Here is a 16,332-nt window from a genome sequence, read left to right as displayed (position 1 = left end):
TATGCTCCTCGTTAGTACTGCCCGGGCCCACTAACCACTAGGCGCTCTTCTCCTGCCAAAGTCTCCTGGCTCCTATTCGCTCCGACTGCCTAGGCTCCGCTCCCAGAGGGTCCCTGGAGAGCCTTCCTCCCACTCGCCCCTCCAGACCCTTCCGCTCTCCCATGGGAACGCGGGACCCGATCCTACTAGATCCCCCCCCTTTCCCTTACGCCGCTTTAACGGAGGCCGTTCAATACAACCAGAAAAAGACTCCGCTCTAAGGGGAAAGAAGGGATCCCCCCCGGCCCCGCTTTCCTAGCTTTTCTTTTTGTCTCTCAACGGGAAAAAAGGTGGATGCCCTTCAATTGGCTTTCTTTTTTTTTCTCCCTCTGTCTCTCTAAAAAAATAAAATAAATACAGACTGCTAAGAAAAGCCAGACGCTGCAATCAAGTCTGTACGCCTCTTGTCTCTCTGATATTCTTTTGCAGTTGCATAGGTTGGAATTAATTCAGAATAATAAGAAGGAAGGTTTTTTAAACAACAACAAAAAGCCTTTCTTTCTTTTTTGCATCTCATACTCTTGCAGTCTGGGTGATTAATGCCACAAACAAATCGCGCGCGAGCGTGTACACACACACACACACAGAGAGAGAGAGAGAGAGAGAGAGAGGAGGGAGGGAAAGAGAAACGGGGGTGTCACTATTATTTTCCCTGCAACCCAGTCGGGGGGGGGGAGTGTTAGAGAGAAAGGGTGCTGTTAGAAGTCTGAAGTCAAACCTTGGTATCGGCCCCCCCCGGAAAAGGGCAAAATCCTAAATCAAGGGGGTGCGGGCTTTTCTCTCTAACTAGGGACAGCTTGCACATTAGTCCGACGTGTTTCGAGATCATCCATATGATGGAGAGGGGCAGTTCAAGCTCCCCCCATCACTTTTCTTTAAACACACACACACACACGAGAGAGAGAAAGGTGCTGGGGGGGAGGTGCCAGAGAAGCCCCCTCCTCCCTCCACCTCCTCCAAGCCCCCAATCCCTCTGCCCGTGACCCTGCACAACAACACCCGGACGGACGTTTTCCTCGGCATTGGGGGGGGGGGGCGGACGGACGGACGGGGGTGTCTTAAGTAAATAAATAAAGGGAACCGCTCTTACCTTTTCATGACAACTCCCGAGGACAGAATAAGCCAGAGGTGAATGGAAGGGGTGCAAAAATTTCTCCGCGTCTGGAGAGAAAAAAAGAGGTTTTTTCCTCCTCTCGTTTTTGCAAAAAAATGATTTTATTTATCATCCCCATTTCCCCCTCGCTTTAATCTCCTTTCCTCCTGCGGGGAATCAAACGAGCGCTAAATCCAACCAGCCACAGGAGCGGCGGCAGCAGTAGCAGCAACAGCATCCTCCTCCTCCTCCTCCCCCCATCTCGTCCTCTTATCTCCCCCCCCCCCTTCCCTTCCCTTCCAAAAATTTCTTCCCGATCTTCATTCACCGCTCAGGGCCCCCCCCCTCCCCGCTTGCCTTCCTTTCCCTCCGCGCCCCCCCCCCGCGCCCTCTCCGCGTCTGTCTCCGTTCAAGGTTGTTGCAGCTTCCGCGCTACACATGTTGCATCCCAAAGTTAAAGCAGAGAAACCGGCGCCGGGGAGGCGGGTGGGCGAGCGGGCGGAGGGTCGCCTGGGCCGAGAGGGCTCGCGCGGAAGAAAAGAAAGAAGCCCAAGTCTCCCTTCTTCCCTCGCAGGCTGCCTTTCCCCGAGGCCCTGAGCCTAGAAATCTCCGCATCGCTCGGAGAGTTGAGTTATTTATTTATTTCAAAGGCCCCCCCCCGCGGTTTTTCCTTTCCTTTCCCACCCACCCCCCTTTCCCGGGTCACCTTTCTAAAAAACACGCGGCGGTGCAAAAAGGAAAAAAGGGGGGAGGTGAAGAGAAGCGCATGGGGAGGAGGAGAAGGGGGGGCGAGCGGGCGCTGATATATTTTTATTCCTTTAACGCAGACCAGACCACGTCGTCTGTTCTTTTCCCCTCTCTCGCGCAAGGCAAAGATACACACACGCAGACACACATACACACACACACACGCCAGAGAGGGTCATTAGCATTCCGCACCAACACCACGTCCCCACCAACACCACGGCAGAGGCAGGTTGCAAAGCGAGGCAGAGCAGGCGAAGCACAGCGCTGCAGTCCTAGGCGCTGGTGAGGTGGGGGGGGTGCGGGGAGCTGGATCGGATCCCTGGCTTCCCCGGATCCCTTCTCAAAAGTAAGGGGGGCGCACACACATCCACGCGCGCGCGAAAAAGAGAGAGAGCCGGCACGCACCAACCTGGCTCCTCCGACTGAAGTGAGGCTGGGAGCCCTGGGTCTTCTTGGCAGAGGCCGGGATCAGGGGGGGATCAAGGGGTGTTGTTGAGGGGGGGCCCACACCCGGGGAGGGGGCTCGCCCCCTCTGCGTGGGAGATGTGCTCTGTCTCCCACGGCCACGCGAGGAGGTCGAGGCGGAAATGCAACACAGAGAGAAAGGTGAAGTTTGACAGTCTCCGCTTACTTGCCTGCAAAAATCCCTCCCTCCCTCCCTCTGCCTTCCCAACGTGCCCACAGCATTAGAGGTGCGAACTAACCCAGAGCGAGAAAGAAAGAGGCGACCTCGCGGGGGGGAGGTAAAAAGACCACACCATTTGCATATGGTTGATCATTGGGATGTATGCAAATATAGCTTGCCCATTGCTTAGCATCGATCAGAAGGCGAGCCAGCCGGGTTGCAGAAGAGTGGAAGGGGGGGCGGAGTAGAGAGGGATCATGCCAGTCTTCCTTTGGCTGCCATCCACCCTGCCATGAAGACTGTAGAGAGATGCTTAGGATGGATGGAGACTGGAGAAGACATTTTTAAAAAGCAGTGAAAAAGATCGAGCATCCCGCTCCCGTGTTACCAAAGGTAGGCAGTAAAAACAGGTTTTTTGGTTCTGTCCCTGTAGCGTCACGCAGGATGGAGAGAGAGACACCACAGGGCTATGAGAAGCCAAGCAGGGGAGAGCTTGTCACACAGCCGCTGGTGGGAGAAGAAGTGAAGTCAAATAAACGAATCAATGGCTGTGGTAGTACAAGCCGGGTGTCGTTAGAGGGCGCTGCACGGGCCGGGTCCCCACCTGCCATTTGGTTCTCTGTTGGCAGCCTGGGGAGCGCGGCGGGAGGGATGGGGGCGGAGTATAAGAGGAAGTGCAGGAGCCACGGAGAGCGGGGAAGCCATTTGAGAACAAAGGCAGGTTTAGTCCAAGTTGGGGAAGGAGCAAAAGAATCCTGTTTGGTGTTGGATCTTTTGGTGGTAACTGTTGGAAGGTAGGGAAGCCCTGCTGTCATTTAAGTGGATTTATAGCCCGCCATATTTCAAAGACTCATGGTGGGTTGCAAGGAACATGTCTCAGTCCTGACTGCCGTTGACTCTCCAGGGTTTCAGAATCCGACAGAAGTCTTTCCCAGTATTTCCCTCTATGGAAATGCCAGAGATTGAACGTGGGACATTCTGCACTGCTCCACCACTGAGCTGTGGACTTTCCTCCAAACCACCCGCTTCCCTGGCTCTGCCCAGGAGAATTGCACCGTCCCTTTTTACAACCCGCCCAGCACTACAGACACAAAACTGTTCTAAGCTCTTCCCACCTGCCATTTGTAATGTGATTCAGCATCTGCCCCCTAAGGATCAAGAAGACAGCAAAGACTCTTGAAGTGCAACCCTCCCCTCCCCACATGCATGCACACACATCATTCGTAGAACTGGAAAGCTGGAAGAGACCACAAGGGTAATCTAGTCCAACACCTTGCAGTGCAGGAGTCGTTTGCCCAACGTGGGGCTGTAACCCATGGCCCTTAGATTAAGAGTCTTGCGCTCTACCAGCTGAGCTCTACCCTTCAGTCCTCCAAGATTCATCCATATAATTCAGGCTGCAGCAGAGAGTAAGAGAGGAGGGGAGATTTCTTGCCACTTGCCAAGATTGCTTGCCAACGTGCTTGCAGGAGAGCCCCAGGTGAATCAAGTGAGTGAGCCAAAACACACACTAAGAGAAGGCACACACACCTTCAGCTTCCTTGACCATCTTGACCTGGGAGCAAACATTCTTCTTTGGACCCAGGTGAGTTAATCGGGGAGGCATGGGTGCCATGCAAAATTCACCCATATCACACACCCTGGGGGAATTTTATTGGAACTCAGGTCTGTTCTACCCAGTAACTCACTGTAGTTGCAAAATCTCTTTGGATGCCTCCCCCCCCCCCCATGCTTCCAGGGCTGGAGAGCAATTGCCCTTTGGAATTTTCTGTGGAGTGCTAGAATGGCCCACTTCTTGTTCTCATTGATCCGTATTTCCTTTTTGACACAGTTTCCACCCCAAAATCCTCCACTGAAAATTGAAAATAGTAATTTCTGGGTCACAGTTTCCTTTCAAAATCATTTCATGGCAGGCTGCTAGTCAATAGCTGAATTATTATATGACTATATATATCAATGTGAAACATAAAGAGAATAGGTCCCTGCCCTATAGAGCTTGCTGTCTGTGGTTCTTTAAATATGTGTTTTGTTTATTTTTGTATATACCATAACAAAACAAAAACAACACTTACAAAGAAATCACAACTCCCACTCAATGCAAAAACTGTTTTCTTTGTGAAATGATCAGATTTTGAAAATATCTCAAGGCGTCTTGCCATAGCAATCCATGTGTGGAGAGTGGTCCTGGGATTAAAAACTTTTAATAAATATCTTTTTTAAAAAAAAAAAGAGAGAGAGAGAGTGGTCCTGGGCATAGCCAAGGGAGGCTGGGGGGGGCAGCTGCACCCCCATCAAGTAAAACAATAGAACTAATTAACCAACTGACCAATCATGTTGGTTCTGCCCCCTCACAAAAATCCTGACTACGCCCATGAGAGTGGTTGGTTGTGTTCTTTAGTAGCTGCATATGTAATAAAACCAGACTAATATATATTGAAGTTGTCAATCCAGGTGTTATGTATATGTGTAGTTCTATGTACAGCCAGTTGTTTAATTAAAGCTAAAAACCAAATCTGTTGGTATCAGGTTTCAAACATATTGGAGATGAGGGCTTTCCAGAACTTTGCAACAGCCAATAATGCTTTGGCAAATATGAATAAAAGTGAGTCCTTTTGAAATAATCCAGGTCTCTGATTTCCCGAGTTTCCATCGCTTTTGCCCCCTGAGATTCTGGAAGAGTATCATACTTGGAAGTCCTTGTGATTAGCTACCTCCGTCTCTACTCATCTTGTGGCTCAGACTACAAATTTATTCCTCTAAAACTTTCCTAATGGTTGTAGCTGTTTGATATCTGACTCATAAAATGTTTGGGATGGAAGGGAACTTGGGGGATCCAGCCTAACCTGGGCTCTTATGAAAAGAAGGATGGTATATAAATGCCATAAATAATGGTAAGGATAAATAAAAATAACTCCCTTGCATTGGGACAGAGCCCTTGTGTACCAGAGATGCTCAAAACTCCAATGTTAACTCTTCATATGGAATAAAAGGGGTGGGTGTGGGAGACCTCTCTACTTCCTAAATCAAGATGCCACTCTTTTGGCATGTTAACAGAAGCAGCATGCTATAAAAAGTGGCACAATTTTGGTGCAGTATAGTAATTATTCAGTGGAGGAAAGTATTCCTCATCTGTTTTGGGAGGAGAGCATATCTGTTTTATGTGCAGATGGTGTTACTTTCAGATAATTCACATATTGCTGTTTGAGTTTGCTAAATACACGTACCCTAACCTGAGATTGGAATATATTTTGAACTTTGGATCCACTGCTTTGGAATAGTGAGTAGGATAAACAGCAATCCAATCAATACAGGGTTGGGAGCAATTTATGTTTACATAAAGTTACCATCTTAATGCTTTTTCCTAAAAAAATTTAAAAAACCCAGAACAACCCAACCTTTGCTTCCCTTCCCTTCACCCAAACCTACAAGCTGTGAAACTCGCCTATCGCCTCCTCTCTAGCACCAAGCCTTGCTTGGTTCCAGTCCAGTCTCTATATCCAAATACTCACTGAACCCAGAAGCTTTTATTGGCAGGCTGGGGCAGCTGTTTATAGTTTGCACACCACCCTAGTCTCCAAGCGGTGCAAGGTTCCAGGGGTCTCCCCAGGGTTTGGTTTCCTTGGAATGAGGGACAGCAGAGACTGTCTTTAGGGTATATGTTTTATATACACATGTATACAACCTGAGTCTATGATGGAGGGGCTCACAGCATTAACAGCGCAGGAGATCTTGCTTCTCTCATTGTCACAGCCTTGGATTCAAGCAGAAATCAAGCATGGCTCTCACTTTCAGGTGAGTGTGAGCCTGCCTCTAGCCCAGCTCACATACTCTGCCTTTGTCTTCCCCATTACCAGCCAGGTTGGGGGGGGGACCCATTTGCCCTCTGGTACAGAGAAACCTCCTTTATTACACTAAGGACCCATACCCAGGGGGCATTATGGCCCTTGCCTGGCTAATTAAAAAATGTGGAATCCCCCAAACTCACAACAGTATGGAGGTGTCACCTCATTCCTTGATGCAGCTTTTGCTGGGATCAGCTATTTCTCCAGGGATTCCCCCCCCCCAGCTCCCTTATACTAAGCCAAACCATTTGCACATCTAGTTCAATGTTGTCCAAGTTGACTGGCAGTGGCTCTCCCAGCCCTAACCTGGAGATGGCGGCAATTGAACCTGGGACCTTCTGCATGCAAGGAAGATGCTCCACCACTGAGCTAAGATGCAGCTACCTCCAGGTTGTTGAGAGATGCCTGTTTCTCTCCCACTTGTGTCCCCCTGCCCCACTTCTTCTTCTTCCACAGCACACGGCTTCTGCTGCAACCATAGAATTAGGGCTGGGAAGTTTGAAACACAGATACCACAAAAGGGGGAGCATTTTGGCGGAGTCCTTCCAGCAGCAGTGGGAAAGCTGAACAGCTCGGAGGAACAAAGGATCCCTTCTCTATTCATGACACTCGACTTTTGCTGGCAGGGAACAAGGGAATGAGGAAGAAAGAGAGAGAAAAATAGACACAAGAGAGAATGAAAATGTCCAGCACCAGGATTCCAGCTGCCTTTAATGAGAGAGATCTGTCCTCCCTTCAGGGAAAGGAATGGGGGCTAATGGGATAGCATAGGGAAGGAGGGCAGGACTCCTGGGTTCTCTAAGCGGGAGCAGTGAGGTGACAGGGGTCTAGAGCAGCAGGGGGGTTTGGGAACTGAGGTTCTGAGCACTCGGGGTGGGGGTGGAGGTAAGGAAGAGCCTGACATCAGAATTAAAAATCCACATGAAGGAAAAATTCATGACCAGGGGCCAGCAGGAGCACAGATACTTTTACGTCAGATTTTTAAATTCAAGTACATTTGGCAGGCAAAATTCATGAGTAGGAGGCACAATTCCTGCTTGTGTTTGCTCACAGATCTTTCCTGGAAATTCCCTGTGGATTCTCTGTATTCTAACGTACCATTTCCACACACCCCCACTTGGGTGTTTCCCTCCCATATGTATTCTTTTACAGACAAAGAGAAAAAGCCCACATTAGAATCATGGTTGACAGCATGGTAGAATATTCTAGTGGTTTAAAGCGGAGGTACTGGAGAGTCATTAACAGAGGGGAAGTGGGGTGTCTTAACGCTGGAGATGGCTGAGACTGGTGGTGTGCCTAAGACTGCAGATTGGTGTCTAAGGAGGTCTAAGATGCTGTGCAGGCATACAGATCCACCCATTCAACACATATGTACACGCTGTGATAAATATCTACTGACACACAGGTGTAAAACTAAGCCACTCATTTAAAAAAACACCCCTGGGGGAAATTAATGTTGATACAGAAACACACACACAGTCACACACACATATTTATTTATTTTTACATTTTCAGGTGTGTATATATTGAGGGCTGAATATGCCCCAATCCTAGGAGGAGAATAGCCAGGCGGAATCAAACCAGCATCCTTTCTGTTTAGCATCCTGCTTCCAGTAGCAGGCAAGCCAAAAGCTGCTGGGTGCTCACAAGGAGGACATGAAGGCAGTGTCTTTCCTCTCTGATGTCACCAGCCCCTGTTCTTCTGAGGTATACTTTATATATGGAGGTTCCATTTCACTGCCATGACAAATAAGCTGTTGCTGGCCCTAAACTCCACTTATTTGTCTAATCAGACTTTTTGTTAGAGCACCCTAAGGTAACAGCCATTGCTGCCTCATATGGTAGTGAACTCCATAGATGAAAGCTCTTTGAAAAAGGATGTCCTGGCACCAATTTTGAACCAATTTCTGAACAGTTTTACTGGGTAATCTTGAATTCTGTTCTTAAGAATTTCCTCCTCTGCACAGTTAATAATTTTATGAATTTCTCTCATGTCCACCTTCCTTTTCAGAACTAAAAAGCTCCCAACTGAAAATGTAAGAATAATTCTCTTGTGGGATTAACACCAAGAGCTACACAATTATATACACTTTCCCTGCTGTGCACAAACATTTGCTTGCAGATATAACTTTTTCACAAGCAAACGCTCACCAGAACAATTCACAGGTTTGTGATACACACATTATACAGTTAATATGAAAGCATGTTTCTAGGCTCTCGATTTCACCCAGGGCAAAAGAGACACAAGCAGGTGTGTGTACAGTGTGAAGAGAAATATACTAATCTGCACGTGTTTTCATACACATTTGCCAGGTGCTCCCCATTCACACAGGTGCTTGAATCCAGAGACTCCTGCATACACATTTTTTCTTAGTCTCTCTCTCCCTGCACCCCACTCCTCTTCTGTCTCTCTTGCGCTCTCTCTCTCCAGCTCCAGTATGGGAGCTTGTGCAGGAACAGTGTGTTCTTTGTAGATGTGGGAACATCATGTTACAGAAGATGTGCAAAATTCTCACTTGAGCCCCCTAATCATTCCAACGCAATTAAAACTGCCACAGCAGCAGCCGGTGCAACAACCATCAAAAAAGCCAGGCCTACAACCAGAGTGGAGGCTAGAAAATGTACATCCCAGACGACACCTGGAAGTGTAATGAAACGTTACACTACTCAAACCTATCTGGATCGACTTTGTTCCTGATGTGTGCATTGCTTGACTTCTTTGTTTTGATTTGTCCTCTCCACTCAGGAATTCCAGGCTTCCAGCTGATCCAAATGACATTCTCTCACCTGCATGCCTTCAGATTTTTTCTTTTTAACCAGACATGACTTGAGCCTCAGCACTTTTATCTTCCCCAGAAGCCTCTCTTCTTGAGGCAGGCTGTGTAAAGGTAGGCTGCATTTGCTCAGGATTTAGGGGCGACACCCTGTGCACGTTTAGAGGCCCTTTTCTCTATTGTTCACCCTTCCAGGATGGACCTTGCATTGACAGCAGGCTCTAGGGCTGAGGCTTGGCTGAGCCCTGTCACAAGATAAATCCTGGAAGTCCGAACCCAAAATTCCCCTGCTTTGGCCCACCAAATTTGACTCAATCCCAGAAAACCCCTCATATTTTGATTCCAGGCATCCCTTGCTTTAATGCAGAAGGCAGCCCTCACAAGCCCCTGAAGGTCCTGAATTCTCCCTGCCTCCAAATGGTGTGTGCTCCTCTTCCACCCCCACCTGGCAGCGACATTTCCTGGGAGGTATTGGATGCGGTAGGTGGAAGCTGGCTCCCGAGGAAGGGAAGGAAGGCCCATTATGTTTATTGCCCCTATATGAGGAGGAAAGTGGTACCATCTGGCCTTGGGGGTCTCTGTGGCAGTGAATGGGAAAGAGAGTGATTCATTTATTCCTCTTCCCCACCCCATGGTGGTTGCCATTGGCAGTTGCTGCCTAGTGAAATTCATGTCTCCCTGCTTTTTAAATACTTTGTTAATTGCTTTTTCGGATACGCTCTGCTCCTCACGAATGAGGCCAGAATAACTATTATGCCCTGGGAAGCAGGATTTTTGGGTTCACTGGAAGAACCTAGCGAGCTATACAGGGAGGGAAGAGTTGGGGGTTGGCCATGCAAGAGTCTGCAGTCTACTGAGTCGGAACATGGGGGAGGGGGGATGGCACAAAGGGGGGCGCCGGGCTCTTTGGATGATCAGAAGGGGAAGGATAGCATTTTGTTAATTAATCTATAGATGGGACAGGGTTTCTCTGGAGCTAGGCTTCTTGGCTTTCCCCCATTCCAAGCTTTCTCCCCCTTGTGCAGTTCCACAGGAAGGGTGGAATTGGTTTGTTTGTTCACCTCTGAGGACCAGATGGAAAACAACATGCCGTGAGCTGGAAAGCCACTGCTAATAGCACATTTTAAATGCATATCATTTTCATACAGTTTATGTGGATGTGGCAGGTGCCAAGCAGCAGTCAACAGGGGTGCTGTGCTTATTCTATGCTAATCTTGGAAATAGCATAACTTGAACAGCGAGAAAAAAGATGTAAGGCAGCCATAGGTCAGTAACTTGGACAGGGGAAACAGCGGGGAGGGAGGGCACCATCCCATTCTCTGGAGATTTCTTTGCAACCCTCTAAATGAAAAAAGAGAAAAAAGGACGCTTTTAATGTGAATTGTCCTCATATGAATAGAGATTTGTGTTCCTGAGTCTTTTGATCTGCCTGAATGCTTCAACAGCCCGATTAGAATCATGTTGTCTCTTCAAAAAAGAAAGATGGGATTGTCAGGATTCAAACAAGCTGGAGTCCGCAAAACATGCCACCCTTTCTCTGGAGAAGACAAAGCTGAATCTGCATGCAGACCAGAGGACTCCAGAGGACTTCAACTAACTACAGGCCTGGTTACCACAACTCGCACCCAGACCTTGAATACATTCTTCCTGAATGGAAAACCAGAGGCACAGACTATTGGTCAGACGGGCGCCTCTGAAGAAAGCAAGGGAAGCAATTGGGGGCAGGGGGAGGGAAATAGCTGTAGCTCAGGGATAGAAGAAACACATTGAATATAAAATGTCCTAGTCCCATTGATGTCTGGCAGCTCCGGGTAGGGCTGGGAAAGACCCTGCTCTCAGAAATCCCAATAAGCAACTGGCAGTTAGCACAAGACTGAGCTAGATGGATCAGTGGTCTGGCTTGGTGAAAGATTTGTCCCAATTCGCTGGAGTAGAACTGATCAAATGTGAAGCTACAGCACTTTAGTGAGATACCACAAGTTAGGCAGGGTCTTGTCAAATCCAGGCTCAGCAGCCACAAACCTGACAGTACAAACTGGGGAGGAAGAAAGCGCTCGCTGGATTCAGAGCAGACTTATCCTAGCTGCCTGTTTTATGAATGTCTGGGCCAGAAAGTCTCACAGCACTGTGAGAAATGCAGAAATCATCCACAGCTGTAGTTGTCTACAAAGCTTTTAAACATGTCCCTAAACACTCTTCAACTGATATGGAGTTATGTCCACCTGTGGATAAAGTGTTTTTTTAAAAAACAAAAAACTGTGTGAACAGGAAGGGACTAAATACCAATCCTGAGGTTACACTGCCCTCTGTTGTCCACAAAGGAGACTGCAGATGAAGAAAAGACAAACCACTTTTTCACTCTTTAGGGGTGCTTCCAGACTCTCATTATTTTGGGGTGGGATTCAGCAGTGGCGGACTTTGGGCTTTCAAATTTGAGTGGAGTCCTGTGCAACACCAACATTTGACACCCCCTGCCTCTCGCCTTCTGTTTTAAGTCATTGTTCTGACACCCCCTGCGGTACCCTCTCTGCTCGGCACTGTTCAGTGAGGAACACTTCACAAATGATGAAACTCCTACATGGGAGTCACTGCTGCCTAGGCATTTCTGTGAAAGGTGCATAGATTGTCATGCATTATGATTCAAAACATGTGACATATGCTATATGTGCATGTGGTGGGAAGACATGATTCGCTGCAACTTCCCACGATATGTTGTATTGCATACATATATTATGATTATGATTGTAATTTTCATTGAACTGTTTGTTCCAAACCACTTTTACTATTATATTTTACATTAAGTATCTAAATTTGAAAATTGGCAGGGGGCAGCAAAAATTACATCCAACAGGACAGGAACAGATATATGCAGACATATCTGATGTGTGCGCGCATGTGCATCACCCTTAATAACTGGCTACACCAAGACAATTAAACTAGCTTAATTTTTTATTGCCAATATGCCATCATAACTGAGGGGGAAAGGGCAGGTCTTTGGGGAGCTTTGTAGTTTTGCAGAAATTCCACTGGCTGGCAACAGCGCCCTCTGCTGGGCTCAGGCCCTCCTATGAAGCACAGCTGCCCCTACCAGAGCCAAGCTTTTTTCTGCCCACTTCCTAAAGACTCCTTGAGACTCCACACCCAGTAACATTGCAGTATGTACCCCTCTCCTAGTTGAGCTGCCACCCATTCCCCACAGCACAGGAAGAGAAAGACAGAATGCTACCAAACACAAACTCTGGAGAGTGGATTGGAACGAGCTCTTGTGATTACTGGGATGGGAAGTGGCTGCAATGCAGGAGGGACGGGACCTGCAGCTCTCCAGTTGGACTCCCAGTTCCTATTATCCTTAGCTAGCATGGCCAATGGTGAGGGATGATGGGAGTGGGAGTCTAGCAATCCCTAGAGCGCAACAGGTTTCCAGTCCCTGTTCTGGTGGATCAGATGGTTGGTTGGCATCCATCTGTCTCAGAAGCCTTCGGGGGTGAAGTCAAACCGCTGGACAGTTACAATGCTGTGGCTGTAGAGAATGATACAGGAGAGACATGTTTTGTTGCATCTGGGGCAGATGAAGGCATCCAGTTGTGCTATTGCAGATGCACCACGGCGTTTCTTCACTCTGTTGCTCCTCCCAGTGGTCATTTCTCCTCTGGTCTCCAGGCACTGCAGTCGTCTGTAAGGGATTCCCACAGGGCAGGGTTGATACTGCCAGCCTTCACGTCATGTTTGCAGACACCTTTGTAATGAAGCCAGCTCCCCATAGAACATGTCCTTGGGGATCCTTCCATCTTCCATTTTGTGGACATGACCAAGCCAGTACAGATGTGCAAACACACTGAGAATGTGAGCTTGGGAGAGCACATCTTTCTTTGTGACTCTGTCCTGCCATGTGACGGCCAAAATCTTCCTGATGCAGTGCATGTGGAAAATGTTGAAGCATTGCTCCTGTCGTGTATAAGTGGCCCACGATGCACTTCTATAAAGCAGCATGCTCAACAAGTAAGCCTGGGTGACCTTCATCTTGGTACAGTGGTACCTCGGGTTAAGTACTTAATTCATTCCAGAGGTCCGTTCTTAACCTGAAACTGTTCTTAACCTGAAGCACCACTTTAGCTAATGGGGCCTCCCGCTGCTGCCGCGCCGCCAGAGCACGATTTCTGTTCTCATCCTGAAGCAAAGTTCTTAACCCGAGGTACTATTTCTGGGTTAGTGGAGTCTGTAACCTGAAGCGTCTGTAACCTGAAGCGTATGTAACCCGAGGTACCACTGTACTGGATGTAATAGCATCACATTCTCCCATACCCTTTAGGAGAGGCGAGCCATTGTCATAGCTCCCTTGCCAATACTGTACGCTTGTCCAGCTCAGCATCGATGGAGAGGTTGCTGGTTATGCTGGAACCCGGGTAGACAAAACCGTCTACCACCTCAAGCATGTGGTCACCAGTACTGATGCCTGGAGATTACCAAAAGTGTGTGTGTCGTCCACTCTCCTCCCCGTTTCAGTATGCATGCAAGCTATTATCTGCTGGTGTTTATTATGAAGTTTCCGTTCCAGGCTCTGGAACACCCTTCTGACCTTCCTAAGCTAGTGACTCCGCCCCTCGGCTCGGAAGCCAGAAATAGGAGCTGGAAGTCTCGCCGCTTTCTTCAGTCGAGTCCCAACCCTCCAGCTTGCCCTAACCCAGCCCAGCTGTGGGTGTGGCGAGACTTCCTCCGCCCCCTTTTGTGGCCTTCTTTCCCAGGAATCCTTACGTCCACACACGCCAGCTTACTTTGATCAAAAAGGAAGAAGAAATAAAAACAAAAGATTCTTTTCCTCCCGATCACGCACTACCCACCCCCATCCTCCTGGGATCTGCTCCTGCTCCCAAAGGTTATATTCGTCTACTCTTTCCGCAGATTTCCCGCTAGGAAGCTAAGCAAATCTATCCACAACACACCCGGAACACCATGAATGTATTCCGCTTCCTAGGAGACATCTCTCATCTATTAGCTATAATCATCTTGCTGCTGAAGATCTGGAAGACAAGATCATGTGCTGGTAAGAAAGAAGGCGTTCCGCTGCTCACTCTCTTACGTGGGAATGTAAAATGTTATTTATTCCCGGCCTGAAAGTGATCACATAACAATGGGAGACAACCTGTAATTGACTAGTTTACGCTTGTAATTTACTCATGCACTTACTCTCCTTTCCTTTGAAGGCTGCAATCGTATGCACGTTTACCAGGGAGTAAGCCCACCTGGAGCTTACTTCTGAGTAACCTGCCACAGAATTGCATAGTGACAACTTAGCTTTATTTTTTAGCTATTGGTTTATTAAAATTAAGCAATTTCCCTTTATTTTTTTCCCAGGTTTCTATTTCAGGAACTGAAAGACAGTCCTGTTGCAATTCTGTTTTCTTCCTGACTTGGAGATTTATGAAATGTAATTTTTAAAAATGTGATACTGGGTTTTGATAATAGAAAAGTTATTTCTTGCCTGTTGCTGAAACATCATGCACAACAAAATCTGTTTTCATAAGGAATGCAGAACCATATAGCTGGTTATTATTTGTTAAACCTTTCCTTTGCTAAATAGTTCCTTCTCAAACTACAGACACTTGAGTCTATGGATGTTTACTTGAAGTCATGCCCCACTTTGCTCAGTGAGGATTACTTTTAGGTAACTGCATAAATTTTGCAACCTTAAAGATATGGAAATGTCCCCCCTTTATCATTTTAAAAGTTTTCAGATAGTAGATTTAAACATCTATTTCCATATCATCTTAAGAGTTCGTATAAACTTCAGTAATTAAGGAACTTTACTAATGTTGTGAGTTTGCTTTCTCTTGAACGATGCCCCTGACTCCATATAAGGCAGCTTCCTATGTTCCTAAATGTGTTTGGGAGTTTTCCTTACAGGAAAAAAAAATGATTTTGTTAAAGCTGGTGGCTGATTGTGGAATAATTTTTTCTATGTGTAGGATCTATGTATCTGTGTTGAATTCAACGTCCTTTAAAAGGAGATCTACCATTCATCTTTTATAGCAATGCTTTATAACTAAAACATAGTATATGAAGCTTGCTTTTAAGAAAGGTTACCTCCCCTTGCCAAAGTAGCATAGTTATCCTGGCCAGGCATGGGTTAATTGGCCTTTGGGGTGGGGAAGAAAGCTATAATGAGGGGGGATCAAAGTGGAAGTTTTAATTTTATCCTTTTGTGGAATTCAGTGGGGAGAAGCTGGTTGCATGGAACTTGACAGAGGCTGGATGATGACGTGGAATATAGTTCAGACTAGACTGGCAAAGTTTATTAGGTCTCCTCCTCCTGAAAAAAAAGAATCTGGTTTTCTAGTTGTCTGGGTGGTCTGTAGAGAGTAAAAGGATTGGGTGGAGGGAAGCCAGAGGCCCTGCACATGTGTGGATTTCCTCAGGCCTGAATAGGAAACTTCCTCCTGCTGGGCAGAACTGGGAAAGGCCGTGGATTATATCATGCATTAGGCCCAGTCAGAGATGCATCCCAGCACACTACCATCCTGCCTCTGTGGCTCTTTTGAATTATTTTTATTCTGTGCCTATGTGTGGTATGCCTATGTATTTTTTGTGTTGAGGCTTGAGCGGTTGTGAGGCTGGATGGTGAAATCCTGAAGAGTTTGTTTAATTCTTCATTATATTGATTACTATATTGTTTTTGAGTGTGTGTGTGTAAAATTATTGTGAATGAACATGGCTACTTTAAACGTTTGTTATTTCACAGAACCCTTGTGGTTATGAGTTTCACTGCCCTGTGCTTCTCTGTGCAGGGATTTCTGGGAAGAGCCAAATTCTTTTTGCCATTGTCTTCACCACTCGGTACCTAGACCTCTTCACCAACTACATCTCCTTGTACAACACCTCCATGAAGGTACTGGCTTTGACCGTGCGTTAGATGGGACTGGGTGGAAGGAGAGCATAACAGGCTTGGATGAAGTGTGGGTCTGGCATAAATCAGAGAGAAAGGGAAATGTTTAGGTAGGAGAGAAGGCCTTGTTCTCAGCTTCTACCCCTCACTCTGCCTGAAACACCTTGACACCACAGTCGGTTACAGTAGTAGGAGATAGGATAAGGCAGGCTGCACTTCTGTGCCCACTTACCTGGGAGTAAGCCCCATTGAACTCAATACAATTTACTTCTGACTAGGTAGAGTTGCACTGTTCAACTGTGACATGTGCAGGCCTTTGTACTCAGAAGTAA

The 16,332-nt window shown here is 47.2% G+C and overlaps 2 protein-coding genes and 1 long non-coding RNA gene across 7 annotated transcripts in view; 1 reads left to right on the top strand and 2 right to left on the bottom strand.

The window, feature by feature from the left end:
* GRIN2D (glutamate ionotropic receptor NMDA type subunit 2D) overlaps window positions 1–2,301 on the bottom strand; it is a 59,520-nt gene extending 57,219 nt beyond the window's left edge. Inside the window, exons 1-2 of one of the 2 annotated variants that reach the window (XM_081167078.1) lie at window positions 2,285–2,301; window positions 1,130–1,200 (exon numbers count right to left, since the gene is read on the bottom strand). The gene's annotated coding sequence lies outside the window, so the exon portion shown is untranslated. Of the gene's footprint in view, window positions 1–1,129; window positions 1,201–1,838; window positions 2,038–2,284 lie in introns of those variants that run through there. The other variant, XM_081167077.1, reaches the window with a different exon arrangement.
* Window positions 1–16,332, top strand: part of KDELR1 (KDEL endoplasmic reticulum protein retention receptor 1) — a 130,292-nt gene that overhangs the window by 109,291 nt on the left and 4,669 nt on the right. For all 4 annotated transcript variants that reach the window (XM_081167173.1, XM_081167174.1, XM_081167176.1 and 1 more), the window contains 2 exons: window positions 14,020–14,161; window positions 15,903–16,003. In XM_081167173.1, the coding sequence (XP_081023299.1) occupies window positions 14,071–14,161; window positions 15,903–16,003 (192 nt within the window). In that variant the 5' untranslated portion in view covers window positions 14,020–14,070. The remainder of the gene's footprint in view (window positions 1–14,019; window positions 14,162–15,902; window positions 16,004–16,332) is intronic.
* On the bottom strand, window positions 12,052–13,463 carry LOC308571570. Its single transcript, XR_014001529.1, has 2 exons — window positions 13,385–13,463; window positions 12,052–13,140 (listed from the first exon to the last, which is right to left on the bottom strand). It is a non-coding gene; the product is annotated as an uncharacterized lncRNA (long non-coding RNA).

Source organism: Podarcis bocagei (assembly GCF_964188305.1).
Source record: "Podarcis bocagei genome assembly, chromosome: 13".
Lineage (NCBI taxonomy): Eukaryota > Metazoa > Chordata > Lepidosauria > Squamata > Lacertidae > Podarcis > Podarcis bocagei.
The sequence above is the reverse complement of the archived record's forward strand: the minus strand, read 5'-3'. Positions and strand labels throughout refer to the sequence as shown.